This window comes from Blennius ocellaris (assembly GCF_963422515.1).
Source record: "Blennius ocellaris genome assembly, chromosome: 19".
Taxonomy (NCBI): domain Eukaryota; kingdom Metazoa; phylum Chordata; class Actinopteri; order Blenniiformes; family Blenniidae; genus Blennius; species Blennius ocellaris.
In genome coordinates, this window is record NC_137668.1 from 25,509,411 (window position 1) to 25,534,174 (window position 24,764).

At 51.4% G+C, this 24,764-nt stretch overlaps 4 protein-coding genes across 4 annotated transcripts; 2 read left to right on the forward strand and 2 right to left on the reverse strand.

Moving 5' to 3' along the window:
• Positions 1–423: 423 nt before the first annotated feature.
• LOC308144133 (polyhomeotic homolog 3) lies at positions 424–7,544 on the forward strand (the record flags this gene model as incomplete). Its single annotated transcript, XM_080515182.1, is given in 8 exon segments — positions 424–902; positions 1,097–1,380; positions 2,076–2,141; positions 2,143–2,281; positions 2,379–2,496; positions 6,250–6,370; positions 6,474–6,762; positions 7,390–7,544. Coding segments are annotated over 8 exon segments (1,623 nt in total). The 5' UTR covers positions 424–451.
• Positions 7,545–8,278: 734 nt separating this feature from the next.
• cldn11b (claudin 11b) lies at positions 8,279–11,043 on the forward strand. The gene is made up of 3 exons (XM_080515057.1): positions 8,279–8,724; positions 10,026–10,190; positions 10,589–11,043. Exons 1-3 carry the CDS (start codon positions 8,499–8,501, stop codon positions 10,855–10,857), a joined length of 660 nt encoding a protein of 219 aa, XP_080371183.1. The 5' UTR covers positions 8,279–8,498; the 3' UTR covers positions 10,858–11,043.
• An 807-nt stretch (positions 11,044–11,850) lies between these two features.
• Positions 11,851–18,269, reverse strand: slc7a14b (solute carrier family 7 member 14b; the record flags this gene model as incomplete). Its single annotated transcript, XM_080514865.1, has 7 exons — positions 11,851–12,185; positions 13,198–13,952; positions 14,186–14,394; positions 14,851–14,997; positions 15,868–16,085; positions 16,770–17,006; positions 17,969–18,269. The coding sequence occupies 7 exons, from the start codon at positions 18,267–18,269 to the stop codon at positions 11,851–11,853; spliced, it is 2,202 nt and encodes a 733-aa protein (XP_080370991.1).
• Positions 18,270–22,026: 3,757 nt separating this feature from the next.
• rpl22l1 (ribosomal protein L22-like 1) lies at positions 22,027–23,377 on the reverse strand. The gene is made up of 4 exons (XM_080514907.1): positions 23,341–23,377; positions 22,761–22,874; positions 22,336–22,466; positions 22,027–22,252 (listed from the first exon to the last, which is right to left on the reverse strand). Exons 1-4 carry the CDS (start codon positions 23,347–23,349, stop codon positions 22,108–22,110), a joined length of 399 nt encoding a protein of 132 aa, XP_080371033.1. The 5' UTR covers positions 23,350–23,377; the 3' UTR covers positions 22,027–22,107.
• Between the last annotated feature and the right edge of the window lie 1,387 nt (positions 23,378–24,764).

Here is a 24,764-nt window from a genome sequence, read left to right on the forward strand (position 1 = left end):
GCCGCCCGGATCTCCGCCGAGGAGCCTGAGCGCTGAGGGCGGGGCGCCGCGGCCGAAAGACACGCCTCCACTTCCATCAGTGCCGTGTCCCCCCACCCTGAGAGGAGACCTGGGAACAAACCAGGGGGGAGGGACCAGCCAGGGGGGAGGGGCCAGTAAAGAGAGAGGAGGGGCCAGCCAGGGGGGAGGAGGGGCCAGCCAGGGGGGAGGGGCCAGTAAAGAGAGAGGAGGGGCCAGCCAGGGGGGAGGAGGGGCCAGTAAAGAGGGAGGAGGGGCCAGCCAGGGGGGAGGAGGGGCCAGTAAAGAGGGAGGAGGGGCCAGCCAGGGGGGAGGAGGTGAGGAGAACCGAAGGACATTGACGGAGAGAGGAGAAGAGGAGGAGCAGATGGAGGTGACGGAGGGGGGCCAGACTCAGAGAGGGAGGGGGGGGGGCGAGGAGGAGGAGGTTCCAATGGATCAGGAAGAGACCCAGACCGCAGATCCTGTCCTGCAAGGACCATCTGAACCTTCACCAGAGTCCATGGTCCAGAATCAGAGACCGCCAGAGTCCCCAATCCAGGGACCACCAGAGTCCACGATCCAGAGACCACCAGAGTCCACGATCCAGGGACCACCAGAGTCCACGATCCAGGGACCACCAGAGTCCACGATCCAGGGACCACCAGAGTCCACGATCCAGAGACCACCAGAGTCCACGATCCAGGGACCACCAGAGTCCACAATACAGGGACCACCAGAGTCCACGATCCAGGGACCACCAGAGTCCACGATCCAGAGACCACCAGAGTCCACGATCCAGGGACCACCAGAGTCCACGATCCAGGGACCACTGGAGCCTCACAGGGACCAGCAGCCTGGGGGTCTGGAGGACTTAAGTGGGAACATGTCGGACAATCAGTCAGGTAACAAACGTCTAAACCCTACAGACCTTACAGACCCTACAGACGTTACAGACCCTACAGACCTTACAGACCCTACCGACCTTACAGACCCTACCGACCTTACAAACCCTTTTAGATTTGTACTCAGTTACTTCCCGCTCAGCTCTCTTTAGGCTGTCTGCAACAGTAATCTAATTACTTTCCATGTCCCCCAGCCCTGTCCAGCCTCTCCTCCCAGTCTCCGCCCTCCTCCCCTTTTGTCCTCCCGCCAGCAGAAGCTCCGCCCCCTCTCCACCCCACCGACCTGTCGCAGCATCCAGCCCGGACAGCCGACAGAACGCCTGATGCTGAGCCTCCCGGCCACTCGGGTAACGAGTCTGAGGGCATGGACCAATCAGTGAGCAGCCCCTGGGAGGTGGGGGCGTGGCCTGAGGGCCGGCAGGTGCTGACTCACCTGGTGGAGGGATTCGTCATCCAGGAGGGGCTTCAGCCGTTTCCTGTACGTTTAAGCCTACTTCCTGTACGTTTAATTCTACTTCCTATACGTTTAAATCTGCTTCCTGTACATTTATATCTACTTCCTGTATGTTTAAATCTACTTCCTGTACATTTAAATCTACTCCCTGTATGTTTAAATCTACTTCCTGTATGTTTAAATCTGCTTCCTGTAGCTTTAAATCTACTTCCTGTATGTTTAAATCTACTTCCTGTACGTTTAAATCTGCTTCCTGTAGCTTTAAATCTACTTCCTGTATGTTTATATCTACTTCCTATACTACTTCCTGTACATTTAACTCTACTTCCTGTACATTTAAATCTACTTCCTGTATGTTTAAATCTGCTTCCTGTAGCTTTAAATCTACTTCCTGTATGTTTAAATCTACTTCCTGTACATTTAAATCTGCTTCCTGTAGCTTTAAATCTACTTCCTGTATGTTTATATCTACTTCCTATACTACTTCCTGTACATTTAACTCTACTTCCTGTACATTTAAATCTACTTCCTGTACATTTAAATCTACTTCCTGTATGTTTAAATCTGCTTCCTGTAGCTTTAAATCTACTTCCTGTATGTTTAAATCTACTTCCTGTACGTTTAAATCTGCTTCCTGTAGCTTTAAATCTACTTCCTGTAGCTTTAAATCTACTTCCTGTAGCTTTAAATCTACTTCCTGTGTTGACTCCTCCCTGCAGGTGAACCGATCCTCGCTGCTCGTCCCTGAGCAGGTCACCAAGCCACCGGAGGTCAACGGGACCAACGGGGGGGGCGGAGCTTCCAGTGACGACTGTCCGGCGGCAGAGCGAGCGCTCCACGGACTCAGAGGGGGAGGGGGGGGAGGGGGAGGGACAGGGGGAGGGGGAGGGGGAGGGGGGAGCAGCGCCGGAGGAGCCGGGCAGCAGTAAGAGGATCAAACAATGTCTTCATGTAACTCCAGAACCAATCAGATTGATGATGATGATGATGATGATGGTGTGTGTGTGTGTGTGTCCATACAGAGGGGGTGTCGGCCCACCGGGATCGAACCGTGCTCCACTGTCAGTTCTGTGGGAAGAGAGGCCACGCCCACAACTTCATGAGGTCAAAGCGCTTCTGCTCAACGTCGTGCGCGCGAGGGTGAGAGCGCGGTGACTTCCTGTCACTTTTTGTCACTTCCTGTCTCTTCCTGTCACTTCCTGTCACTTTTTGTCACTTCCTGTCACTTTTTGTCACTTCCTGTCTCTTCCTGTCACTTCCTGTCACTTTTTGTCACTTCCTGTCACTTTTTGTCACTTCCTGTCACTTCTTGTCACTTTTTGTCACTTCCTGTTACTTTTTGTCACTTTTTGTCGCTTCCTGTCACTTTTTGTCACTTCCTGCCACTTCCTGCTACTTTTTGTCACTTCCTGTCACTTCCTGTCACTTTTTGTCTCTTCCTGTCACTTCCTGCCACTTTTTGTCACTTCCTGTCACTTCCTGCTACTTTTTGTCACTTCCTGTCACTTCCTGTCACTTTTTGTCTCTTCCTGTCACTTCCTGCCACTTTTTGTCACTTCCTGTCACTTCCTGCTACTTTTTGTCACTTCCTGTCACTTCCTGCCACTTTTTGTCACTTCCTGTCGCTTCCTGCCACTTTTTGTCACTTCCTGTCACTTTTTGTCACTTCCTTCCACTTCCTGTCACTTTTTGTCACTTCCTGTCGCTTCCTGCCACTTTTTGTCACTTCCTGTCATTTCCTGTTACTTCCTGCCACTTCCTGTCACTTTTTGTCACTTCCTGTCACTTTTTGTCTCTTCCTGTCACTTCCTGTCGCTTCCTGTCACTTTTTGTCACTTCCTGCTACTTTTTGTCACTTCCTGTCACTTCCTGCCACTTTTTGTCACTTCCTGCTTCTTTTTGTCACTTCCTGTCACTTCCTGTCACTTTTTGTCTCTTCCTGTCACTTCCTGCCACTTTTTGTCACTTCCTGTCACATCCTGCTACTTTTTGTCACTTCCTGCCACTTTTTGTCACTTCCTGTCACTTTTTGTCACTTCCTGCCACTTTTTATCACTTCCTGTCCCTTCCTGCCACTTTTTGTCACTTCCTGCCACTTTTTGTCACTTCCTGCCACTTTTTGTCACTTCCTGCCTCTTCCTGTCACTTCCTGTCACTTTTTGTTACTTCCTGTCACTTTTTGTCACTTTTTGTCGCTTCCTGTCACTTCCTGCCACTTCCTGCCACTTTTTGTCACTTCCTGTCACTTCCTGTCACTTCTTGCCACTTCCTGTCACTTCCTGCCATTTTTTGTCACTTCCTGTCACTTCCTGCCACTTCCTGTCACTTTTTGTCACTTCCTGTCACTTCCTTTCACTTCCTGTCACTTTTTGTCTCTTCCTTTCACTTCCTGTCACTTTTTGTCACTTCCTGTCACTTCCTGCCACTTTTTGTCACTTCCTGTCACTTTTTGTCACTTCCTGCCACTTCCTGTCACTTCCTGCCACTTCCTGTCACTTTTTGTCACTTCCTGTCACTTCCTGTCACTTCCTGTCCCTTCCTGCCACTTTTTGTCACTTCCTGCCACTTTTTGTCACTTCCTGTCACTTTTTATCACTTCCTGCCTCTTCCTGTCACTTCCTGTCACTTTTTGTTACTTCCTGTCACTTCCTGCCACTTCCTGTCACTTCCTGCCACTTTTTGTCACTTCCTGTCACTTCCTGCCACTTCCTGTCACTTCCTGTCACTTCCTGCCACTTCCTGTCACTTTTTGTCACTTTTTGTCACTTCCTGTCACTTTTTGTCACTTCCTGTCACTTTTTGTCACTTCCTGTCACTTCCTGTCACTTCCTGTCACTTTTTGTCACTTCCTGTCACTTCCTTTCACTTCCTTTCACTTCCTGTCACTTTTTGTCACTTCCTGTCACTTCCTTTCACTTCCTGTCACTTTTTGTCTCTTCCTTTCACTTCCTGTCACCTTTTGTCTCTTCCTTTCACTTCCTGTCACTTTTTGTCTCTTCCTTTCACTTCCTGTCACTTCCTTTCACTTCCTGTCACTTTTTGTCACTTCCTGTCACTTTTTGTCACTTCCTGTCACTTTTTGTCTCTTCCTGCCACTTTTTGTCACTTCCTGTCACTTTTTGTCTCTTCCTGTCACTTCCTGTCACTTTTTGTCACTTCCTGTCACTTCCTGTCACTTCCTGTCACTTTTTGTCTCTTCCTGCCACTTTTTGTCACTTCCTGTCACTTCCTGTCACTTTTTGTCACTTCCTGCCACTTTTTGTCACTTCCTGTCACTTTTTGTCACTTCCTGTCGCTTCCTGTCACTTTTTGTCACTTCCTGTCACTTTTTGTCACTTCCTTTCACTTCCTGTCACTTCCTGTCACTTCCTGTCACTTTTTGTCTCTTCCTGCCACTTTTTGTCACTTCCTGTCACTTTTTGTCACTTCCTGCCACTTTTTGTCACTTCCTGTCACTTTTTGTCACTTCCTGTCGCTTCCTGTCACTTTTTGTCACTTCCTGTCACTTTTTGTCACTTCCTTTCACTTCCTGTCATTTCCTGTCACTTCCTGTCACTTCCTGTCACTTCCTGTCACTTTTTGTCTCTTCCTGCCACTTTTTGTCACTTCCTGTCACTTCCTGTCACTTTTTGTCACTTCCTGCCACTTTTTGTCACTTCCTGTCACTTTTTGTCACTTCCTGTCGCTTCCTGTCACTTTTTGTCACTTCCTGTCACTTTTTGTCACTTCCTTTCACTTCCTGTCACTTCCTGCCACTTTTTGTCACTTCCTGTCGCTTCCTGTCACTTTTTGTCACTTCCTGTCACTTCCTGCCACTTCCTGCCACTTTTTGTCACTTCCTGTCACTTCCTGTCACTTCCTGTCACTTCCTGTCACTTTTTGTCACTTCCTTTCACTTCCTGTCACTTCCTGTCACTTCCTGTCACTTTTTGTCTCTTCCTGCCACTTTTTGTCACTTCCTGTCACTTCCTGTCACTTTTTGTCACTTCCTGCCACTTTTTGTCACTTCCTGTCACTTTTTGTCACTTCCTGTCGCTTCCTGTCACTTTTTGTCACTTCCTGTCACTTCCTGCCACTTCCTGTCATTTCCTGTCACTTCCTGTCACTTCCTGTCACTTCCTGCCACTTCCTGTCACTTCCTGCCACTTTTTGTCACTTCCTGTCACTTCCTGCCACTTCCTGTCACTTTTTGTCACTTCCTGCCACTTCCTGTCACTTCCTGCCACTTCCTGTCATTTCCTGCCACTTTTTGTCACTTCCTGTCACTTCCGGCCACTTCCTGTCACTTCCTGCCACTTTTTGTCACTTCCTGTCACTTCCTGTCACTTCCTGCCACTTCCTGTCACTTTTTGTCATTTCCTGTTTCTTCCTGTCACTTCCTGCCACTTCCTGTCACTTCCTGCCACTTTTTGTCACTTCCTGTCACTTCCTGTCACTTCCTGCCACTTCCTGTCACTTTTTGTCATTTCCTGTTTCTTCCTGTCACTTCCTGTCACTTCCTGCCACTTCCTGTCACTTTTTGTCATTTCCTGTTTCTTCCTGTCATTTCCTGCCACTTTTTGTCACTTCCTGTCACTTCCTGTCACTTCCTGCCACTTCCTGTCACTTCCTGCCACTTTTTGTCACTTCCTGTCACTTCCTGTCACTTCCTGTCACTTCCTGTCACTTCCTGTCACTTTTTGTCACTTCCTGTCTCTTCCTGTCACTTCCTGTCACTTTTTGTCACTTCTTGTCACTTCCTGTCACTTCCTGTCACTTCCTGTCACTTTTTGTCACTTCCTGTTTCTTCCTGTCACTTCCTGCCTTCAACAAGTTTTGATGAATTCTACTTTTACTTTGCAGATAAAAGATTCTTCTGTCACTGACGATCTACTTCCTGTTTCTCCCCGACAGTTTTAACGTTCGTCTGACGAAGCGTCTCCGAGCGCTGAGCGCCGGCGGACGCTCCGACCGACCGCGGCCCCTCCTGAACCGCGCCGAGTCCGTCCCCGGGAAGCCTCTGCTGCTGCGGCTGGTAGGTCACAACTAACCTGCTGCTAACCAGCTGCTAACCTGCTGCTAACCTCCTGGTAACCTTTCGTTGTGAAGAGAATGAGACATGATGTCACTTCCTGCAGCCTCGTGACCTCTGGAGCGCTGGTCGCCATGACAACGAGGTGAAGGAGAAGCCTGAGGAGGGGGAGGAGCTTGGAGGGCGGTGCATGGAGGAGGAGGAGGACGAGGACGACGGAGGAGGGGAGGATGCTGCTGTCGTCGTGGCAACCAGGATGGAGCACCGGGCAGCACACAGACCAAGAAGGGCGTCGGCGCCGGCCGTTACCACGACAACGCCCACCAGCACATTTCAGCCCGCCCCCTCACTGTGGAGCGTGGAGGAAGTGACGGCCTTCATACACACACTGCCAGGTACACACACACACTGCCAGGTACACACACACACACACACACACACACACACATACACACACACGCACACACACACTGCCAGGTACACACACACGCACACACACACACACTGCCAGGTACACACACACACACACTGCCAGGTGTACACACACACACACACACACACACACACTGCCAGGTACACACACACGCACACACACACACACACACACACACACACACACTGCCAGGTACACACACACGCACACACACAACACACACACACACAAACACACACACACACAACACACACACACGTACACACACACGCACACACACACTGCCATGTGTACACACACACACACACACACACACTGCCAGGTGTACACACACACGTACACACACACGCACACACACACACTGCCAGGTGTACACACACACACACACACATTGCCAGGTACACACACACACACACACACACTGCCAGGTGTACACACACACACACAACAATGTAAATGTTTCAGATTGAAAACACACAATCTTGTTCTTCCACCTGTACTGGGGGGACCCAGTAGACCCAGTGGGTCCTGGGGGGACCCAGTGGGTCCTGGGGGGACCCGGTCCTGACTGGGCCTGGCTGTGTTCCAGGCTGCGGGGGCGTGGCCGAGGCCTTCAGGCTGCAGGAGATCGACGGTCAGGCTCTGCTGCTGCTCACCGAGGACCATCTGATGACCAGCATGAACATCAAGTTAGGCCCCGCCCTCAAGATCTGCGCCCACATCAACACGCTGAGGAACCTGTGAGGGGGGGTGGGGGGGGGGGGCTGAAGAACCATTGGGAGGAACATGGAGGCAATAATATGGACAAAGTGTAAATCATGAGATTATCGGTGGAGGCGTGGCCTTAGCGGGGGGGGGGGGGTCCTGTAGCGGGGGGGGGGGGGGGGTCTGGGGGGTCTCCATGCGGATGGAGAAGTTGTACATTTGAAGCTTTCATGAAGGATTTTGAACATTTAATATATGAAATTTGTCTATTTAGTTTTTTTAGCGAGTGAAGTGATCCTGTAGAGATTAACCCCGTGTGTCCCAGACCAGGACCAGGTCTACACCAGGACCTGGACCAGACCAGGACCGGACCAAGACTAGGACCAGACCAGAACCAGGTTTACACCAGGACCAAGATTAGACCAGGACCAGACCAGGACTAGGACCAGATCAGGACTAGGACCAGACCAGTACCAGACCAGGACCAGTACCAGACCAGGACCAGTACCAGATCAGTACCAGACCAGGACCAGACCAGGACCAGGACCAGACCCAGACCCAGACCCTGTACGTGGTTCATGTTGTCACTATATTCTGAACAAAGATCAAAGTCCTGCTGTCGTTCCGTCTTTTCATCCTCACGTTTTTATGGCCTGTGACTTTAATAAAAGAAGGATGAATGAAAGAACGAGTGTCTGGTTGGGGGGGGGCAGGGGGAGGGGGGGGGCAGCAGCAGGGGGCCACCACCAGGGGGCAGCAGTGAGCCAGGTGAGTCTTGTGGTCTGACTTTGATCCAGGAGACGAATTCCCGTCTGGTTCAGGTTATTTCTCTCCATCAATCTTCATCCTGGGTTTTTCCCCCTGAGGCTCCAGGGGGCGGAGCCTTGCAGAGAGGCTCCGCCCCCTGGAGGAGCTGCAGCACTTTGATCTCTTCTGACAAAGGAGCAGAACGTAGTCGTGTCCACCCGCCGAGCGGACCCTGGTAGACCCGACATGGCGCAGACCTGCAGGCAGCTGAGCGGCGGCCTGGCGAGCGGCGTGGGCTGGGTGGGGGTCCTGGTGGCCACCGCCACCAACGACTGGGTCCGGACCTGCGACTACACCGTGGCCACCTGCATCAGGATGGACGAGCTGGGCTCCCGGGGGCTCTGGGCCGAGTGCGTGGTCTCCCCCGCCCTCTACCACTGTGTGGCGCTCAACCAGATCCTCACCCTGCCAGGTGAGGGGGGGGGGGGCAGATCCTCACCCTGCCAGGTGAGGGGGGGGGGGGGCAGATCCTCACCCTGCCTGGTGAGGGGGGGTGAGTGGGGGGGTCCTCACCCTGCCTGGTGAGGGGGGGGGGGGGGGGAGTTCAACACATTTTAAGGTTTCAGCCTTTCTCACTCTTGGACAAACGTGATTTCTCCTCCTGGTTCTATTTCTATTCTATTCTTAGATTCTATTAATCTACTGATTAATTAATCGATTGATTAATTAGTCGATTGATTAATTAGTTGACACGTTCGTCCTGCAGCAGGTTAAAGTTTCTGATCGATCTGTAGTCGGTTTGTGAGTCGACGAATTCCAGACTGTCGTAAAGCTCTGGATCGTGTTTCAGTTCTGTCGTGTTTCAGCCTCTCCGTCGTGTTTCAGCCTCTCCGTCGTGTTTCAGCCTCCGTCGTGTTTCAGCCTCTCCGTCGTGTTTCAGCCGCTCCGTCGTGTTTCAGCCTCTCTGTCATGTTTCAGCCTCTCCGTCGTGTTTCAGTTCTATGTCGTGTTTCAGTTCTCCGTCGTGTTTCAGCCGCTCTCTGTCATGTTTCAGCCTCTCCGTCGTGTTTCAGCCTCTCCGTCGTGTTTCAGTTCTATGTCGTGTTTCAGTTCTCCGTCGTGTTTCAGCCGCTCTCTGTCGTGTTTCAGCCGCTCCGTCGTGTTTCAGCCTCTCCGTCGTGTTTCAGCCTCTCCGTCGTGTTTCAGTTCTATGTCGTGTTTCAGTTCTATGTCGTGTTTCAGCCTCTCCGTCGTGTTTCAGCCGCTCTCTGTCATGTTTCAGCCGCTCCGTCGTGTTTCAGCCGCTCTCTGTCGTGTTTCAGCCTCTCCGTCGTGTTTCAGCCACTCCGTCGTGTTTCAGCCTCCGTCGTGTTTCAGCCACTCCGTCGTGTTTCAGCCTCTCCGTCGTGTTTCAGCCTCTCCGTCGTGTTTCAGCCTCTCCGTCGTGTTTCAGTTCTATGTCGTGTTTCAGCCTCTCCGCCGTGTTTCAGCCTCTCCGTCGTGTTTCAGTTCTATGTCGTGTTTCAGCCACTCCGTCGTGTTTCAGCCTCTCTGTCGTGTTTCAGCCTCTCCGTCGTGTTTCAGCCTCTCCGTCGTGTTTCAGTTCTATGTCGTGTTTCAGCCTCTCCGTCGTGTTTCAGCCTCTCCGTCGTGTTTCAGCCTCTCTGTCGTGTTTCAGCCTCTCCGTCGTGTTTCAGCCTCTCTGTCGTGTTTCAGCCTCTCCGTCGTGTTTCAGCCTCTCCGTCGTGTTTCAGCCTCTCCGTCGTGTTTCAGCGTACGTCCAGACGTCTCGCGCCCTGATGATCCTCGCCTGCCTCCTCGGTCTTCCCGCCATGTTGCTGGTTCTGCTGGCGATGCCTTGTGTTCGTCTGCAGAGCGACGACCAGCGGGTGAAGCGGCGCCGCGCCGTGGTGGGCGGAGTCCTGTTCCTCGTCATGGGTCAGCACACACACACACACACGCACACACACACACACACACACAAGCCGGTATTGTTCAAAATATCAAGAGCAGAAAGTTTGTACATCACCGGCAACTTAGTCACAGGCAACTTAGTCACAGGCAACTTAGTCATCCGGCAACTTAGTCAACCGGAAACTTAGTCAACTGGCAACTTAGTCACTGTACAACACCGGCAACTTAGTCACCGGCAACTTAGTCAACCGGCAACTTAGTCACTGTACAACACCGGCAACTTAGTCAACCGGCAACTTAGTCACTGTACAACACCGGCAACTTAGTCAACCGGCAACTTAGTCAACCGGCAACTTAGTCACCGGCAACTTAGTCACACACAGACGAGGCGTTAACCCTACGTGTCCCTACCGTCCCTCCAGCTCTGTGCGGCATCATTTCCACCGTGTGGTTCCCGGTGGGCGCCCACCTGGAGGAGGGGCTGATGTCGTTCGGCTTCTCGCTGTACGCCGGCTGGGTGGGCTCGGCACTCTGCCTGCTGGGCGGCGCCACCATCCTCTTCTGCCTCGCCGCCGCCCGGCCGCCGCCACCGCCGCCCGGCCGCGACAACAGCTTTTACTACTCCAGGCAGGGCGGCACCGCCACGCCGCTGGACCCGCCCGCCAACCACGCCAAGAGCGCCCGGGTCTGAGTCCAGCAGCAGCAGGAGGAAACGGGGACCTTCTGCTGAGAATCAAACTGCTTTTATCTTTTTATCCACTTTGATGTAATAAAATAAAGTAAAAACCACCAGTTCATGTCTGTGTTTTCGTCTCGTTTAATCCCCTCAGAGACGACGTGAACGTTTGTTTTTTCATTTCCTCTCACGGTATTTAGATCGTTTTGTGTGAAGCTTTCCATAATAAAAGTTTAATTTCAACTTAAAAAGAGTCTGGGGCTTTTGTTTCTGCTCAAAATGAGACTTTTATTTTTTTTTGTAACCAAACCAACTCAAACAGCGAAACACAAACCAGCAAAGTGGAGAAACATCAGAACGCAGCAGGAACCCTTCACAATAAAACACTGGATCTGACAGGACAGACTGGAGATCAATAAAACAGGACGAGTCAATAAACTGAACTTCCTGTTTGTCAAACGACTGTCAGACCTGAAAGTCGTTTTAATTTGATTAATAAAGTGAGAAAATTGGAGCGAAACGATCTGCTGAGTCATTTTGTGTTTTCGTTTTCCAAAAATTACATTATGAATATGATGTAGTTACCTTGTCGGCCCACTAGTGGTAGCTGTTGTTAGTTTTAGTACTGCGCACACACACACACACACACACACACACACACACACACACACACACACACACAACAATAAACTCTAAACTTTACAATGGGAGCACGTTTTAGTGGACATTGCCGTGACTGTCAAAATAAAAGTACCATGTTGGATGGTTATCACGGTGACTGTCAAAATAAAAGTAGCATGTTGGATTGTTACTACGGTGACTGTCAAAATAAAAGTATCATGTTGGATGGTTATTACGGTGACTGTCAAAATAAAACCAGCAACTCCAGGAGAATCTGCCCGCTCGGCGTTTCAGAGCGTCGTCGTGGAAACAGAGGAAAGTCTTCCAGTGAGCGAATCAGGAGACTGACGTCGTCCCGTCCCTCCGGAGACGTCGTCTCCTTCGTCCTCAGTCCTCGTCGTCGAACCCGTAGTTGGTCCGCCCCCCGGCGCCGCCGGCCCCGTCGACCCGCCGACCTCCCGACCCGGCCTGGTAGCCGTCCGGCCGGTCGGCGGCGTCCCGGGCCTCGACGGCGGGCGCCCCCTGGTGGCCACGCCTCTCCTCCGGGGCGGCCCAGCCCTGGTACGGCGCCTCGTCCTGGTCCTGGTCCTGGTCCTGGTCCTGGTCCTGGTCGTCCAGCTGGTCGTCGTAGCGCTGGTAGCAGCTAGCGTGGGCCTGCTGCTGGCGGGCGTCCAGCTCCAGGGCGCTGTGCCACATCCCATAGCCGCCGTAGATCAGCAGCCCTGCAGGGCGACACGGCGGCGTCACTACCGCTGCACACGCTCCGGCCACCGGGGGGCGCCGCCTCGTACTGCCGTGCCGATACAGACGCCAGTATTAGGTACCGGGGTCCAGTACTGCAAAGAGTACTCCTCGACCCGGCGAGTACTACGTGACATCATCCTTCGTCGGCAGGCGGCGAGACGACGGGCGGCGGTTTGGACGTTTTTTAATTCTGTTCAAAATATCAAGAGCAGAAAGAGTACAACACTGGCAACGTAGTTGCCGGCAACTTAGGCACTGGCAACTTAGTTACTGTCAACTTAGTCACCGGCAACTTAGTTACTGGCAACTTTGTCACCGGCAACTTTGTCACCGGCAACTTAGTCGCTGGCAACTTAGTCAACCTGCAACTTAGTCACCGGCAACTTAGTCACCGGCAACTCAGTCAACCGGCAACTTAGTCACCGGCAACTTAGTTACTGCCAACTTAGTTACTGGCAACTAAAGAGGCTCAACCACCAGTGATGCTGTGTGGCTTTACTAAGTACTGGTACTGGTACTGGTACTGGTACTGGTACTGAGGAGGATCTTCATCCTGACCAGAGGAAAAGTTGAGCTCTTCAGGAAAAAACTCTTTCTGACCTCCACACTGCCCCCTCTGGTGAGCAGCGGTACTACACACTGTTCAACATGGAGCATGAAGAATCCTTCAGAGCTCTGAGAGACGGGGCAGGAAGGAGGAGGGGGGGGAGGGGGGGGGGGACAGGAGGAAGGGAGGGGGGGGGGCAGGAGGAAGGGAGGGGGGGGGCAGGAGGAAGGGGGGGGGGGCAGGAGGAAGGGGGGGGGCGAGATGAAGGGTTTCTGTTGCTGTCATGGATTCCAGATGAATGAAAACATCTGCCAACCGACTGCAATAAAAAGTGTCTCCTCCTCTCTGCCTGTCAGGTCCAGATGTTGACCAGGTCCAGATGTTGACCAGGACCGACCGTCTGATCCTGACCTTCGCCTCACGGCGCCGCCATGCAGACTCACCCGCGACGCACCACACGGCGAAGCGCGCCCAGGTGAGCGCCGACAGCTTCAGCATCAGGTAGCTGTTGACCAAGATGGCCGCCACGGGGACGAAGGGCACGCACGGCGCCATGTAGGGCAGCTTCCGCGCGCTCTCCGGCTGCCGCAGGATCGCCACCACGAGCCTCGCCAGGGACGCCGCCATCAGCGCCGCCGCCACCGCCGCCAGGGCGGCGCCGGCGCCGGAGCCCTGCTCCACGCCGAAGATGACGGTGGACCAGAGGAGGAAGGACACGACGAAGAGCAGGAGGGTGCAGCGGGTCACCACCCGGCCCGAGGCGGGCGTGGGCCGCGCCGCGGCGTCGGGCATCCCCAGCCGCAGCCTCAGCGTGTAGTAGCGGCCCCCCAGGAGCCGTCTCAGCAGGGGGGCGTGGAAGTCGGAGCGGTGCCCCTCCCCCGCGGCGCCGCCGCCCTCGTGGTACGACGGCGGCTCGTCCTCCGCGATCAGCGCGCGGTCGTCCTTGGTCTCGTCGGGCGTCGGGCCGGCGGCGGTGGCGTGCGGCGGCGGCGGCGCCGCGTCGGCGAGGTCGTCGGGCTGGTAGCGCAGCAGCAGGACGCACACGCTCACCAGCGTGTAGGCGAGCAGCGTGCCGATCGACATCATCTCGATCAGGTCCGCCAGGCTCACCAGCAGCGCCAGCACCGCCGCCAGGCCGCCGGACAACGCACACGCCACCGCCGGCGTGTGTGTGAGCGCTGACACGTGGGACAGGCACCTGAGGAACACACACACGCACGCACGCACGCACGCACGCACACACACGCACACACACACACACACACAGGAAAACTTTATCATTCTGTAACATTTAAAATGTATCTTTATATAGAAATTGCAACAATGTGTGTGTGTGTGTGTGTGTGTGTGTGTGTGTGTGTGTGTGTGTGTGTGTGTGTGTGTGTGTGTGTGTGTGTGCGTGCGTGCGTGCGTGCGTGCGTGTGTGTGTGCCTGAACAGCAGTCCGTCCCGGGCCATGGCGTACAGGACCCTCGGCAGGGGGAACAGCGAGCCCAGCAGGGACACGGTCAGTCCGGCCACGCCCCCCACCGCCACCACGTACTTCCCCCACAGGAAGCCGTGCAGCGAGAACATCTCCATGAGCGGCGCCGCGCCGTCGATCAGCTGGTAGGGAACCATGAGGGTCAGGACCACGCTCACCTGGGGGAGGGGGGGGGGGTTACCATGGCAACCAACCAACCTCACTCTGCTCACGACGGAGGGACGGGAGAGGCGTCGGTACGGGGGGGGAGGAGGAGGCGGGGCCATATGGAGGACGGATGGACAGATGGACGGAGGACGGATGGATGGAGGACAGATGGAGAGGTGGATGGATGGAGGGCAGAGGACAGATGGAGGACAGATGGAGGGCAGAGGACAAACAGAGGACAGACGGAGGACAGAGTAGAGATGGAGGACAGAGGACAGACGGAGGACAGAGGGACAGGTAAGGCAGCAGGTCTTCACTGAGCCGAGGTTCAGGCCTGATGGATCATCTGAGCTTCAGCCCTAAGAGAAGCTCTGGCTAATGCTAATGCTAGTGCTAATGCTAGTGCTAGTGCTAGCCAGCGCCACTGCAGCAAACAGGAGGTGGACAGGAAGTGAGCAGGGACTGACCGACAGGTAGGCGGTGAGGCAGGCGAGCAGCGAGGCGGTGATGGCGTAGGGGATGGAGGTGTTGGGGCTCTGGGCCTCCTCGCCCGTGGTGGCGATGATGTCGAAGCCGATGAAGGCGTAGAAGCAGGTGGCTGCACCCTTCATCACCTGGAGGGGAGACACTCCTCCATCACCATCATCATCATCATCATCATCATCATCATCACCACCACCTCCATCATCACCACCTCCATCACCATCATCATCATCATCATCATCATCATCACCACCACCTCCATCATCACCACCTCCATCACCATCATCATCATCATCATCATCATCATCATCATCATCACCACCACCTCCATCATCACCACCTCCATCACCATCATCATCATCATCATCATCATCATCACCATCATCATCATCATCATCATCATCATCATCACCATCACCATCATCACCACCATCATCATCATCATCATCATCATCATCATCATCATCATCATCATCATCACCACCATCATCATCATCATCATCATCACCACCATCATCATCATCATCATCATCATCATCATCATCATCATCATCATCATCATCATCATCATCACCACCACCATCATCATCATCATCATCATCAACACCACCTCCATCATCATCATCATCATCATCACCACCATCATCATCACCACCATCATCATCATCATCACCATCATCATCATCATCATCATCATCATCATCATCATCATCATCATCATCATCATCACCATCACCATCACCACCATCATCATCATCATCATCATCATCGCTACCATCATCATCATCATCATCATCATCACCACCATCATCATCATCATCATCATCATCGCTACCATCATCATCATCATCATCATCATCACCATCACCATCACCACCATCATCATCATCATCAATCACCATCACCACCATCATCATCATCATCAATCACCATCACCACCATCATCATCATCATCATCATCATCACTACCATCATCATCATCATCTTCATCATCAGCTCACCCCCGACCAGCCAAAGGGCAGGAACCTGCCGCCGCTCCAGTTGTGAGCAGAGAGGAAGAAGAGGCCGGCGATGATGATGAAGATCCAGACCACCATGTTGACCAGGTTCAGGACGTTGTTGAAGCCCACCGAGTTCCTGACCCCGAGGGTGATGATGATGGTGACGAGCAGGGCGATGAAGAGCGCCAGCAGGTCAGGGTACGTGTCCTCACCTTTACCTGGGACACACACACACCAGATTATAGAGCATCTTCCTCCTCTGACACCAGATCACAGAGCATCTTCCTCCTCTAATCCAGATTATAGAGAATCTTCCCCCTCTAACATCAGATTATAGAGCATCTTCCACCTCTAATCCAGATTATAGAGCATCTTCCTCCTCTAACACCAGATTATAGAGCACATTCCTCCTCTAACGCCAGATTATAGAGCATCTTCCTCCTCTAACACCAGATTATAGAGCATCTTCCCCCCCAACATCAGATTATAGAGCATCTTCCACCTCTAATCCAGATTATAGAGCATCTTCCTCCTCTAACGCCAGATTATAGAGCATCTTCCTCCTCTAACACCAGATTATAGAGCATCTTCCTCCTCTAACACCAGATTATAGAGCATCGTCCTCCTCCAATCCAGATTATAGAGTATCTTCCTCCTCTAACACCAGAGTATAGAGCATCTTCCTCCTCTAACATCAGATTATAGAGCATCATCCTCCTCTAACACCGGATTATAGAGCATCTTCCTCCTCGAATCCAGATTATAGGGCATTTCCTCCTCTAACACCAGATTATAGAGCATCTTCCTCCTCTGACACCAGATTATAGAGCATCTTCCTCCTCTGACACCGGATTACAGAGCATGTTCCTCCTCTAATCCAGATTAGCAGGTGTGGTACTGACCCAGCCCCCTCAGAGTGCCCAGGTGTGTGATCATGTAGTTGCTGATGCTGTGATTGGCCAGCGAGTCAAACATGTTGCTGAGCGCCGAGGCTCCCGCCGCCGTGCCGATCAGGTACTCCAGGATTAAGTTCCAGCCGATGAAGAACGCCACGAACTCCCCCACCGTCACGTAGCTGTAGGTGTAGGCCGAGCCGGTGGTCTTCGGCACCCGGACGCCAAACTCCGCGTAGCAAACGCCTTCCGAGGAAAAACAAGCATTAAATTACCGTAAATTCTAGACTATAAGTCGCTTAAAATATTGATTTATGTCTTTTCGCGGGTTGACGAGCTCCAGCTGACGATACAGGGGCGACGCGTTCAGGTGCATCACGTAACTCTGAACTTTCCTTTTTCGTCCCTTTTATATTTAGTGGGCGTGGCTTATGACATGACGGTCATCCAGAGATGATCTGTAAATAATCACGTCTGTGAAATATGAAGAAGTTTAAAACTCAAACGTTCCGCAGTGAATATTAATTCAGCAGGAATTTAATCTCTCAGGATTAAAGTCGAGTTCCGTTCAAATGAAAAATGCAAAACTGTGGCGACGCCGCGACGGCAAACCACCTCAGGTTCAGCGGTTGCCATGGAAACAGACATCATTCTCAGAGCGTTGTCGTCTAAACGAGGTTGTTTTTCCCTCCTCAACTAAAACGAGAACATTGTTTGGTTGAAATATGCAAAAAGCCTTTTTCTTTTTTTTTTTAACAATAAAAATAGCAAGAACAATAGAACGCCGTCTCTGACAGCAATATAATAATGAAATACTGCGAATGTACAGTAAAAAGTAAACAACAAAGGAAAAGAGAAAAAAATAATAATAATATAATTTAATTAAACATTAATAGGATAAGTGATAGCAATAATGGTTTTAGAAAATAAAGTAACCACAACAATGACTAAGTAATAATAATGACAATAATAATTAAACGGCTGTATAGACAAGTATATATATAAATATTAGGGTTCGGGTTTTATATATATATATATATATATATACATGAAATGTTTAAAAACTTTCAACGTTGCCGTGGAAACGGGACTTTGTTCTCATCCCGGCGCCCTCTGCAGGCCCGGAGTGTAAAACCTTTTTGTACTGAGCGACATCCTGGAAGCCCATTGGTCGACCCGTATGCCCCGCCCCCTCCCCCCCCCCTCACCTGACAGTATGGAGGCGGCGGCGGCGATGATGAAGGACAGGATGACGCCCGGCCCGGCCACGGTCTTGGCCACCAGCCCGGCCACCACGTACATGCCGGTCCCCACGCAGCTGCCCACGCCGAGCGACACCAGGTCCAGCGTGGTCAGCACCCTGGCTAGCCCCGCCCCCTCCCCCGCCGCCAGCTCCGTCAGGTCGTGGCCGCCGGGCGCCATGGAGCCCAGCGGCTTGGTGCGCAGCAGGCGGCCGTACATGTCCAACCAGGCGTCGCCGGCGCACAGCCGCCGCAGCCACGCCGCCATCTTGTTTCCTGCTAACGCTAACGCTAACGGACTGATCGCTTGGCCGCCATCGGGATCCTGGTCAGACCGTCTAGAGGACAGGAGGACAGGAGGACCAGAGGACAGGAGGACCAGATGACAGGACCAGAGGACAGGAGGACCAGAGGACAGGAGGACCAGATGACAGGACCAGAGGACAGGACCAGAGGACAGGTCTAGAGGACAGGAGGACCAGAGGAGAGGAGGAAAGGAGGTCTAGAGGACAGGAGGTCTAGAGGTCTAGAGAGCAGGAGGTCCAGAGGACAGGACCAGAGGACAGGAGGTCTAGAGGAAAGGAGGACAAGAGGTCTAGAGAACCGGAGGACCAGAGGACAGGAGGTCTAGAGGACAGGAGGACAAGAGGTCTCGAGAACAGGAGGTCTAGAGGACAAGAGGTCTAAAAGGACAGGAGGTCTAGAGGACAAGAGGTCTAAAAGGACAGGAGGTCTAGAGAACAGGAGGACAGGACATCTAGAGGACAGAACCAGAGGACAGGAGGTCTAGAGGACAAGAGGTCTAGAGGACAGGACCAGAGGACAGGAGGACCAGAGGACAAAAACACTTCAATCATCAGTCCAGCAAACTTCCTTTAACCACTTCCTGTTGATCTATGACCTCACAGACTACAACAGCCAATCACAAAGCAGGAGACAACAGGACTAGAGAAAGGGGAGGAGCCAGACGAGGAAGACGTCCGTCCACCAGCTGGTCTCTGGACTCACCAGAGACTGAAACATTAATGACCGCGGCTCGTCTTTCACAGTGGAAACTCTCTACTAACGTTTCTGTTGATCGCTGCTCATCATGCTAATGACGCTACAACTGCTCATTATGCTAACGCTACTCATGCTGCTTCAGCTGCTAATGATGGTTAAAATGCTAATGATGCTAATGTGACTACAACTGCTAATTGTGCTAATGCTACTAATGCTGTTTCAATGGCTAATGCTACAACTGCTAATTATGCTAGTGCTGCTGCAGCTGCTACAGATGCTAATGCTGCTATTACTACTAATACTATAGGTGCTAGTACTGCTACAGGTGCTAATGCTGATACAGGTACTAATGCTGCTACAGGTACTAATGCTGCTACAGGTGCTAATGCTGCTACAGGTACTAATGCTGATACAGGTGGTAATGCTGCTACAGGTACTAATGCTGCTACAGGTGCTAATGCTGCTACAGGTAGTAATGCTGCCGCAGTGGAAGTCATCATCTGAAACATTAATGAAGGTTGAGGATCCACTTTCATATTGTGGAGTAAAAACCACCTGGAGCACATCAGACCTCAACACACACACACACACACACACACACACACACACACACACACACACACACACACACACACACACACACACACACACACACACACACACACACACACACACACACACACACAGGTGGACACACTCACTCTGTGTGTTTATTCTGGTCTGGGGAGCGACGAGTCCTTGGAGTTGCTGGAGTTGCTGGGGTCCCTGGAGTTGCTGGAGTTGCTGGGGTCCCTGGAGTTGCTGGAGTTGCTGGGGTCCCTGGAGTTGCTGTAGTTGCTGAGGTCCTTGGAGTTGCTGGAGTTGCTGGGGTCCCTGGAGTTGCTGGAGTTGCTGGGGTCCCTGGAGTTGCTGGAGTTGCTGGGGTCCCTGGAGTTGCTGTAGTTGCTGAGGTCCCTGGAGTTGCTGTAGTTGCTGGGGTCCCTGGAGTTGCTGGAGTTGCTGAGGTCCCTGGAGTTGCTGGGGTCCCTGGAGTTGCTATTCTGAGCAGAGCTGCAAGAAACTGGAGGAGTTAAATGATTCAGAGCTGGAGTCATGTGACAAGAGAGGCTCAGGAGGGGGCGGGGCTTAACTCACTGAGGCAGGTGTGAGAAATGACCAGGTGTGTGTGTGTGTGTGTGTGGGTGTGTGTGTGTGTGTGTGTGTGTGTGTGTGTGTGTGTGTGTGTGTGTGTGTGTGTGTGGTGACCAGGGGCCTGTGCTACGACACTGGAGTTTCTCCTGGTAGTTTCAGGATTAACTCTGGTTTTACTACAACACTACAGGTATTGTTGTTATTGTGGTGTTGTCATTTTGTAGTATTGTTAGGATTGTATTGTTGTCATGTTGTTACCATGTTGTAGTGTTGTCATGTTATTGTAGTGTTGTCATGTTGTTGTAGTGTTGTTGTCGTCTTGTTGTTACAGTGTTGTTGTCATGTTGTTGTAGTGTTGCCATGTTGTTAGTGTTGTTGTCATGTTGTTACAGTGTTGTTGTTGTAGTGTTGTTACAGTGTTGTCATGTTGTTGTAGTGTTGCCATGTTGTTGTCATGTTGTTAGTGTTGTTGTAGTAGTGTTGTTACAGTGTTGTCATGTTGTTGCCATGTTGTTACAGTGTTGTTGTTGTTGTTGTAGTGTTGTCATGTTGTTGTAGTGTTATGTTGTTGTAGTGTTGTCATGTTGTAGTGTTGTTGTAGTGTTGCCATGTTGTTAGTGTTGTTGTCATGTTGTTAGTGTTGTTGTTGTAGTGTTGTTACAGTGTTGTTGTAGTAGTGTTGTTACAGTGTTGTCATGTTGTTACAGTGTTGCTATGTTGTTAGTGTTGTTGTTGTAGTGTTGTTACAGTGTTGTTGTAGTAGTGTTGTTACAGTGTTGCCATGTTGTTGCAGTGTTGTTGTCATGTTGTTGCAGTGTTGTTGTCATGTTGTTAGTGTTGTTGTCATGTTGTTACAGTGTTGCTACAGTGTGCAGTCCGACTGTCTCCTCTCCTCGGCTCCTTCAGGTCAGTCGTTCTCCCTCCTGATGTGAAACAGACACATTCCTGCAGCTACAGACAAACAGATGAGGCTGCGGCGCGGCGCCCGGCCAGGACGGCGCCGCGCTGCAGCGGCACGCCAGGCTGTCAGAGGGAATCGAACCACCAACCCTCCAGATCACACTGAACACACCGAGTCTGAGGGTGTGAGAGACAGGAAGAGACGCACAAAAGACAAACTACCAAAATAAAGTCACAGACTTTAATCACCTGGAACAGACACAAGATCCTCAACAAGACACGAACCTCCTGCTCCTCTTGACCCCGCACCTCCTCCTGGTGGCAGGCAGGAGTACTGCAGCTCCTCCTGGTGGCAGGAAGGAGTACTGCAGCTCCTCCTGGTGGCAGGCAGGAGTACTGCAGCTCACGATGACCACGTTCCTCTCTGAAACCTCTGGAAACGACGGGTGGAGGTCGACATGGAGAACATGAGGTTCCTCAGTGACGCCTGTTTGCTCCAACCTCGGTTCATTTCACAATAATATCAGGTTTTTATACAAAATAATAAAGTAACGTTTTCATGTTTTGGTTCATGTCAAATTCAAACTGAACAATTTGAAGTGAAAAAGTCATTTGAAAGAATTGTATTTAATATCACAATATTTATTAAGAGTATTTTTTTTTTTAAACAGGATGATTGTTGGACATTAAATGTGATTTTTGGATTTCCTTTAATTAATTACCCAGAATGCATTGCTCTCCACCAGAGTTCATCCTTAACCTGAAATAACACGTTTTCATTCTCAACACTGAAGGAACCAGTTCTTTTCACACTCAGTGTAGTAACTAGTAAAGAGCAGTAACTAGTAAACAGCAGTAACTAGTAAATAGTAGTAACTAGTAAACAGCAGTAACTAGTAGAGCATCTTCCTCAACTTGTTCTCTTTAAACACCAATGTTGTTTAATCTCCCAGCAGTGACGTCATCAGAATAAAGAAACTGAGACATTCAAGGTGTGTTTGTCTGTTTATTCCTCCGTGTACACACACACACACACGCGCACACACACACACACACACACACACACACACACGTCACTCGTCGGCCTCGGACTCCTCGTCCTCCTGGCTGATCTGGAAGTATCTGAGCTCGTACGTCTCCTTGTCGGAGGCCACGACCCTCAGCCAGTCCCGCAGGTTGTTCTTCTTCAGGTACTTCTTGGTCAGGTACTTCAGGTACCTGGTGGGGGGGGGGGGGGAGGGGTTAGACCTGGGCCTGTGGGGGGGGGGGGGGGGGGGGGCTTAGACCCTGGAGGTGCTGACCTCTTGGAGAACTGCTTCTCAGACGTGACGTTGATCTTGTTCTTGAGCCGGCCCACCTGCACCGTGCTCCCCGGGTTCCCCAGGTTCCCCGTCTTGCCGTTCACCTTGATCCTCTCCTTCAGGAAGCTCTCCTATTGGGCAGAGCACAGTGACCCACTAGGGAAGAGAACCCTAGTCCAGGACGCGCTAGGGAAGAGAACCCTAGTCCAGGACGCCGGGTCAACGTCACCCTCATACAAACAACACCGCCCTGTGGCCTGCAGGCGCGTGGCGGTGGCGCCCCCTGCAGGCCAAACCACAGCAGTGGAGCAGAGTAACACAATTCTGGTTAAAGTTGAATATTGATTGCAGGTTTCTACAGTTTTGTCGGGAGTCTAGCGGACCGTGGAGCCGGTCGGTGACGGAGGTTCCGATCAGAGACTTACGAAGTTGGAGGAGTCGAGGATCCCGTCCTCCACCGGGTGGGTCAGGTCCAGGGTGAACCTCCACACCGCCCCCCGCCGCGACTTCCTCCCTGCAGAGACCTTCTTCTGTCGGATCTAAACACACACACACACCTTTAGATCCACTGCAGCTTGTGGAGCTTCATAAGAGTTTCTCACGTCCTTTAACTCAAACGTGAAGCAGAGAAACTCGAGCAGACAGTAAATCTATGTATTTATCTTAAATTAATTAGCATCCGAGCTGATGTTAGAGTGTAAGATTCTTTCTGTGGAGCCTCGACGTGCCACTCGTTTCTCTCGTGATTTAATTAAACTTCATTAAAGATCAAGAGACTGACTAGAACGTCGCGTGACGTCTCCTCCCGTTAAGCTGAACGGGACACGTGCTGCGAGCTAATGCTAACTGTTATCTCCGTGGTTTTAATAATCCACTTCCTGTTAAAAACATTCCGGTCACGAGACGATGCGACGTTTAATCCGCGGCTCCGTGGGGAAAAGCGCGTCGACGCGAACCGATTTGACGTTAAATTCAGTTAATTTGCAAAGAGAAGATAAAACTCACCGGCGCCATGTTGAGATCCAGGACCGGAAAGACCGGAGCGGAAGTGACGTGTAAACACGTGATCAGTTCAGGAAACGCCTTCATACCAAACATGGTGAAATGACTCATTGGATTAGTTCTCGGTACAAATCGTTTTAGAACCACGTCCAGTTTAAAGACATGTAATGTTTCTAGTTTATATTAACTACCCGGTAGTTATCGTTAGTTACTTGTTCAACTACAACAAACTTTTTTTCTCTCTGGTTGATTTTCTACTGGTTTTTATTTTTGTATTTTTTCCATTGACATCATTACATTTAACTTTACAATGCTAATTATACATTATATAATTTCAGAAAATTTAAAACAGCAGGAATTATTGAAAGCAATCCTGCTTGATAGTTTCTAAACAATTGAAAAATAAAATTGTTGATTAAATGTTCACATTTAGCTGAAGTCTCTTCATGTTGCCATGGCGATAGGGTACAAAGGTCACCGTCAGCCAAACACACCCCGATAATAAACCTGCTGAGTGTGGTCAATCATTGTCTCACACACACACACACACACACAGTTCAGCAGCCTGAGAAGCGGGTCCCGGGACGCGAGGCCTCAGGGCCCCGGGGCGTGACTCAGAACTCGGCCAGTGACTCAGGAGCGTGGCGCCCGGCTGCGGTGTCTCGTGTCTCCGTGGTGACTCACGGTCCCGGGTGTGTCCTGCTCTGCAGGTCCGACCGGGAGGAGCCGGGGAACCGGGACCCGCCGGGTCCAGCGGGAGGAATCCCTTCAAAATGACTTATTCAGCTTCCTGGGCGCTGGAACGTTTGACTGCTGCAGCTCCTGGTGGTTTTTCTCACCGTTACACTGATTAGTGTGCACTTTTCTGTTGTTGGCAGTTTCTTAAGAGATTCTATTTATATATATATATATATATATAAATTTAGTTGAGCTTCAATAAAATAATTCTGACTCTTCAGGGTGTTTTGAGTTTCGTCCTCCTGCACTTCAATACGAATCTAAAGTTCATTATTCCTTCAGTGAGTGAAACTTTCTCCAGTTGTTAGAGCGGTCGTCTCACAACAGGGAGGTTGCAGGTTTGATTCCCATCTCCGCCTGCCTTACAGGCGTGACGGTGCCTTGCATGTGAATGTGATGCATCATGTAAAGACGTGACGTCTATTTAGTAAATAAACAAAGTTCTGCTGCAGGTTACATGTAGTTTGCTTCTGTACACACACACACACACACACACACACACACACACACATAGAAAGGAGTCACATCTTGGCCCGTTCCCATGGCGACAGGAGCCTTTTCACGCAGTCCCACCTTGGCGGCGGTTGAGTGATTCGGGGGCTCCGTCGTCGTGGAAACGGACCAGAAACACGAAGGAAAGGATGCGTTTTTTTAACGCGGACCGTCGCCGTGGCGACGCCGTCACAGAC

Coding starts and splice junctions, on each gene's coding strand:
- cldn11b (XM_080515057.1), top strand. CDS start 8,499: ATGGCGCAGACCTGCAGGCAGCTGAGCGGCGGCCTGGCGAGCGGCGTG. Junction 8,725..10,025: donor CCAGATCCTCACCCTGCCAG/GTGAGGGGGGGG, acceptor GTCGTGTTTCAG/CGTACGTCCAGACGTCTCGC. Junction 10,191..10,588: donor AGTCCTGTTCCTCGTCATGG/GTCAGCACACAC, acceptor CCGTCCCTCCAG/CTCTGTGCGGCATCATTTCC.
- rpl22l1 (XM_080514907.1), bottom strand. Junction 22,467..22,760: donor TCCTCGACTCCTCCAACTTC/GTAAGTCTCTGA, acceptor TCTGCCCAATAG/GAGAGCTTCCTGAAGGAGAG. Junction 22,253..22,335: donor GAGAAGCAGTTCTCCAAGAG/GTCAGCACCTCC, acceptor CCCCCCCACCAG/GTACCTGAAGTACCTGACCA.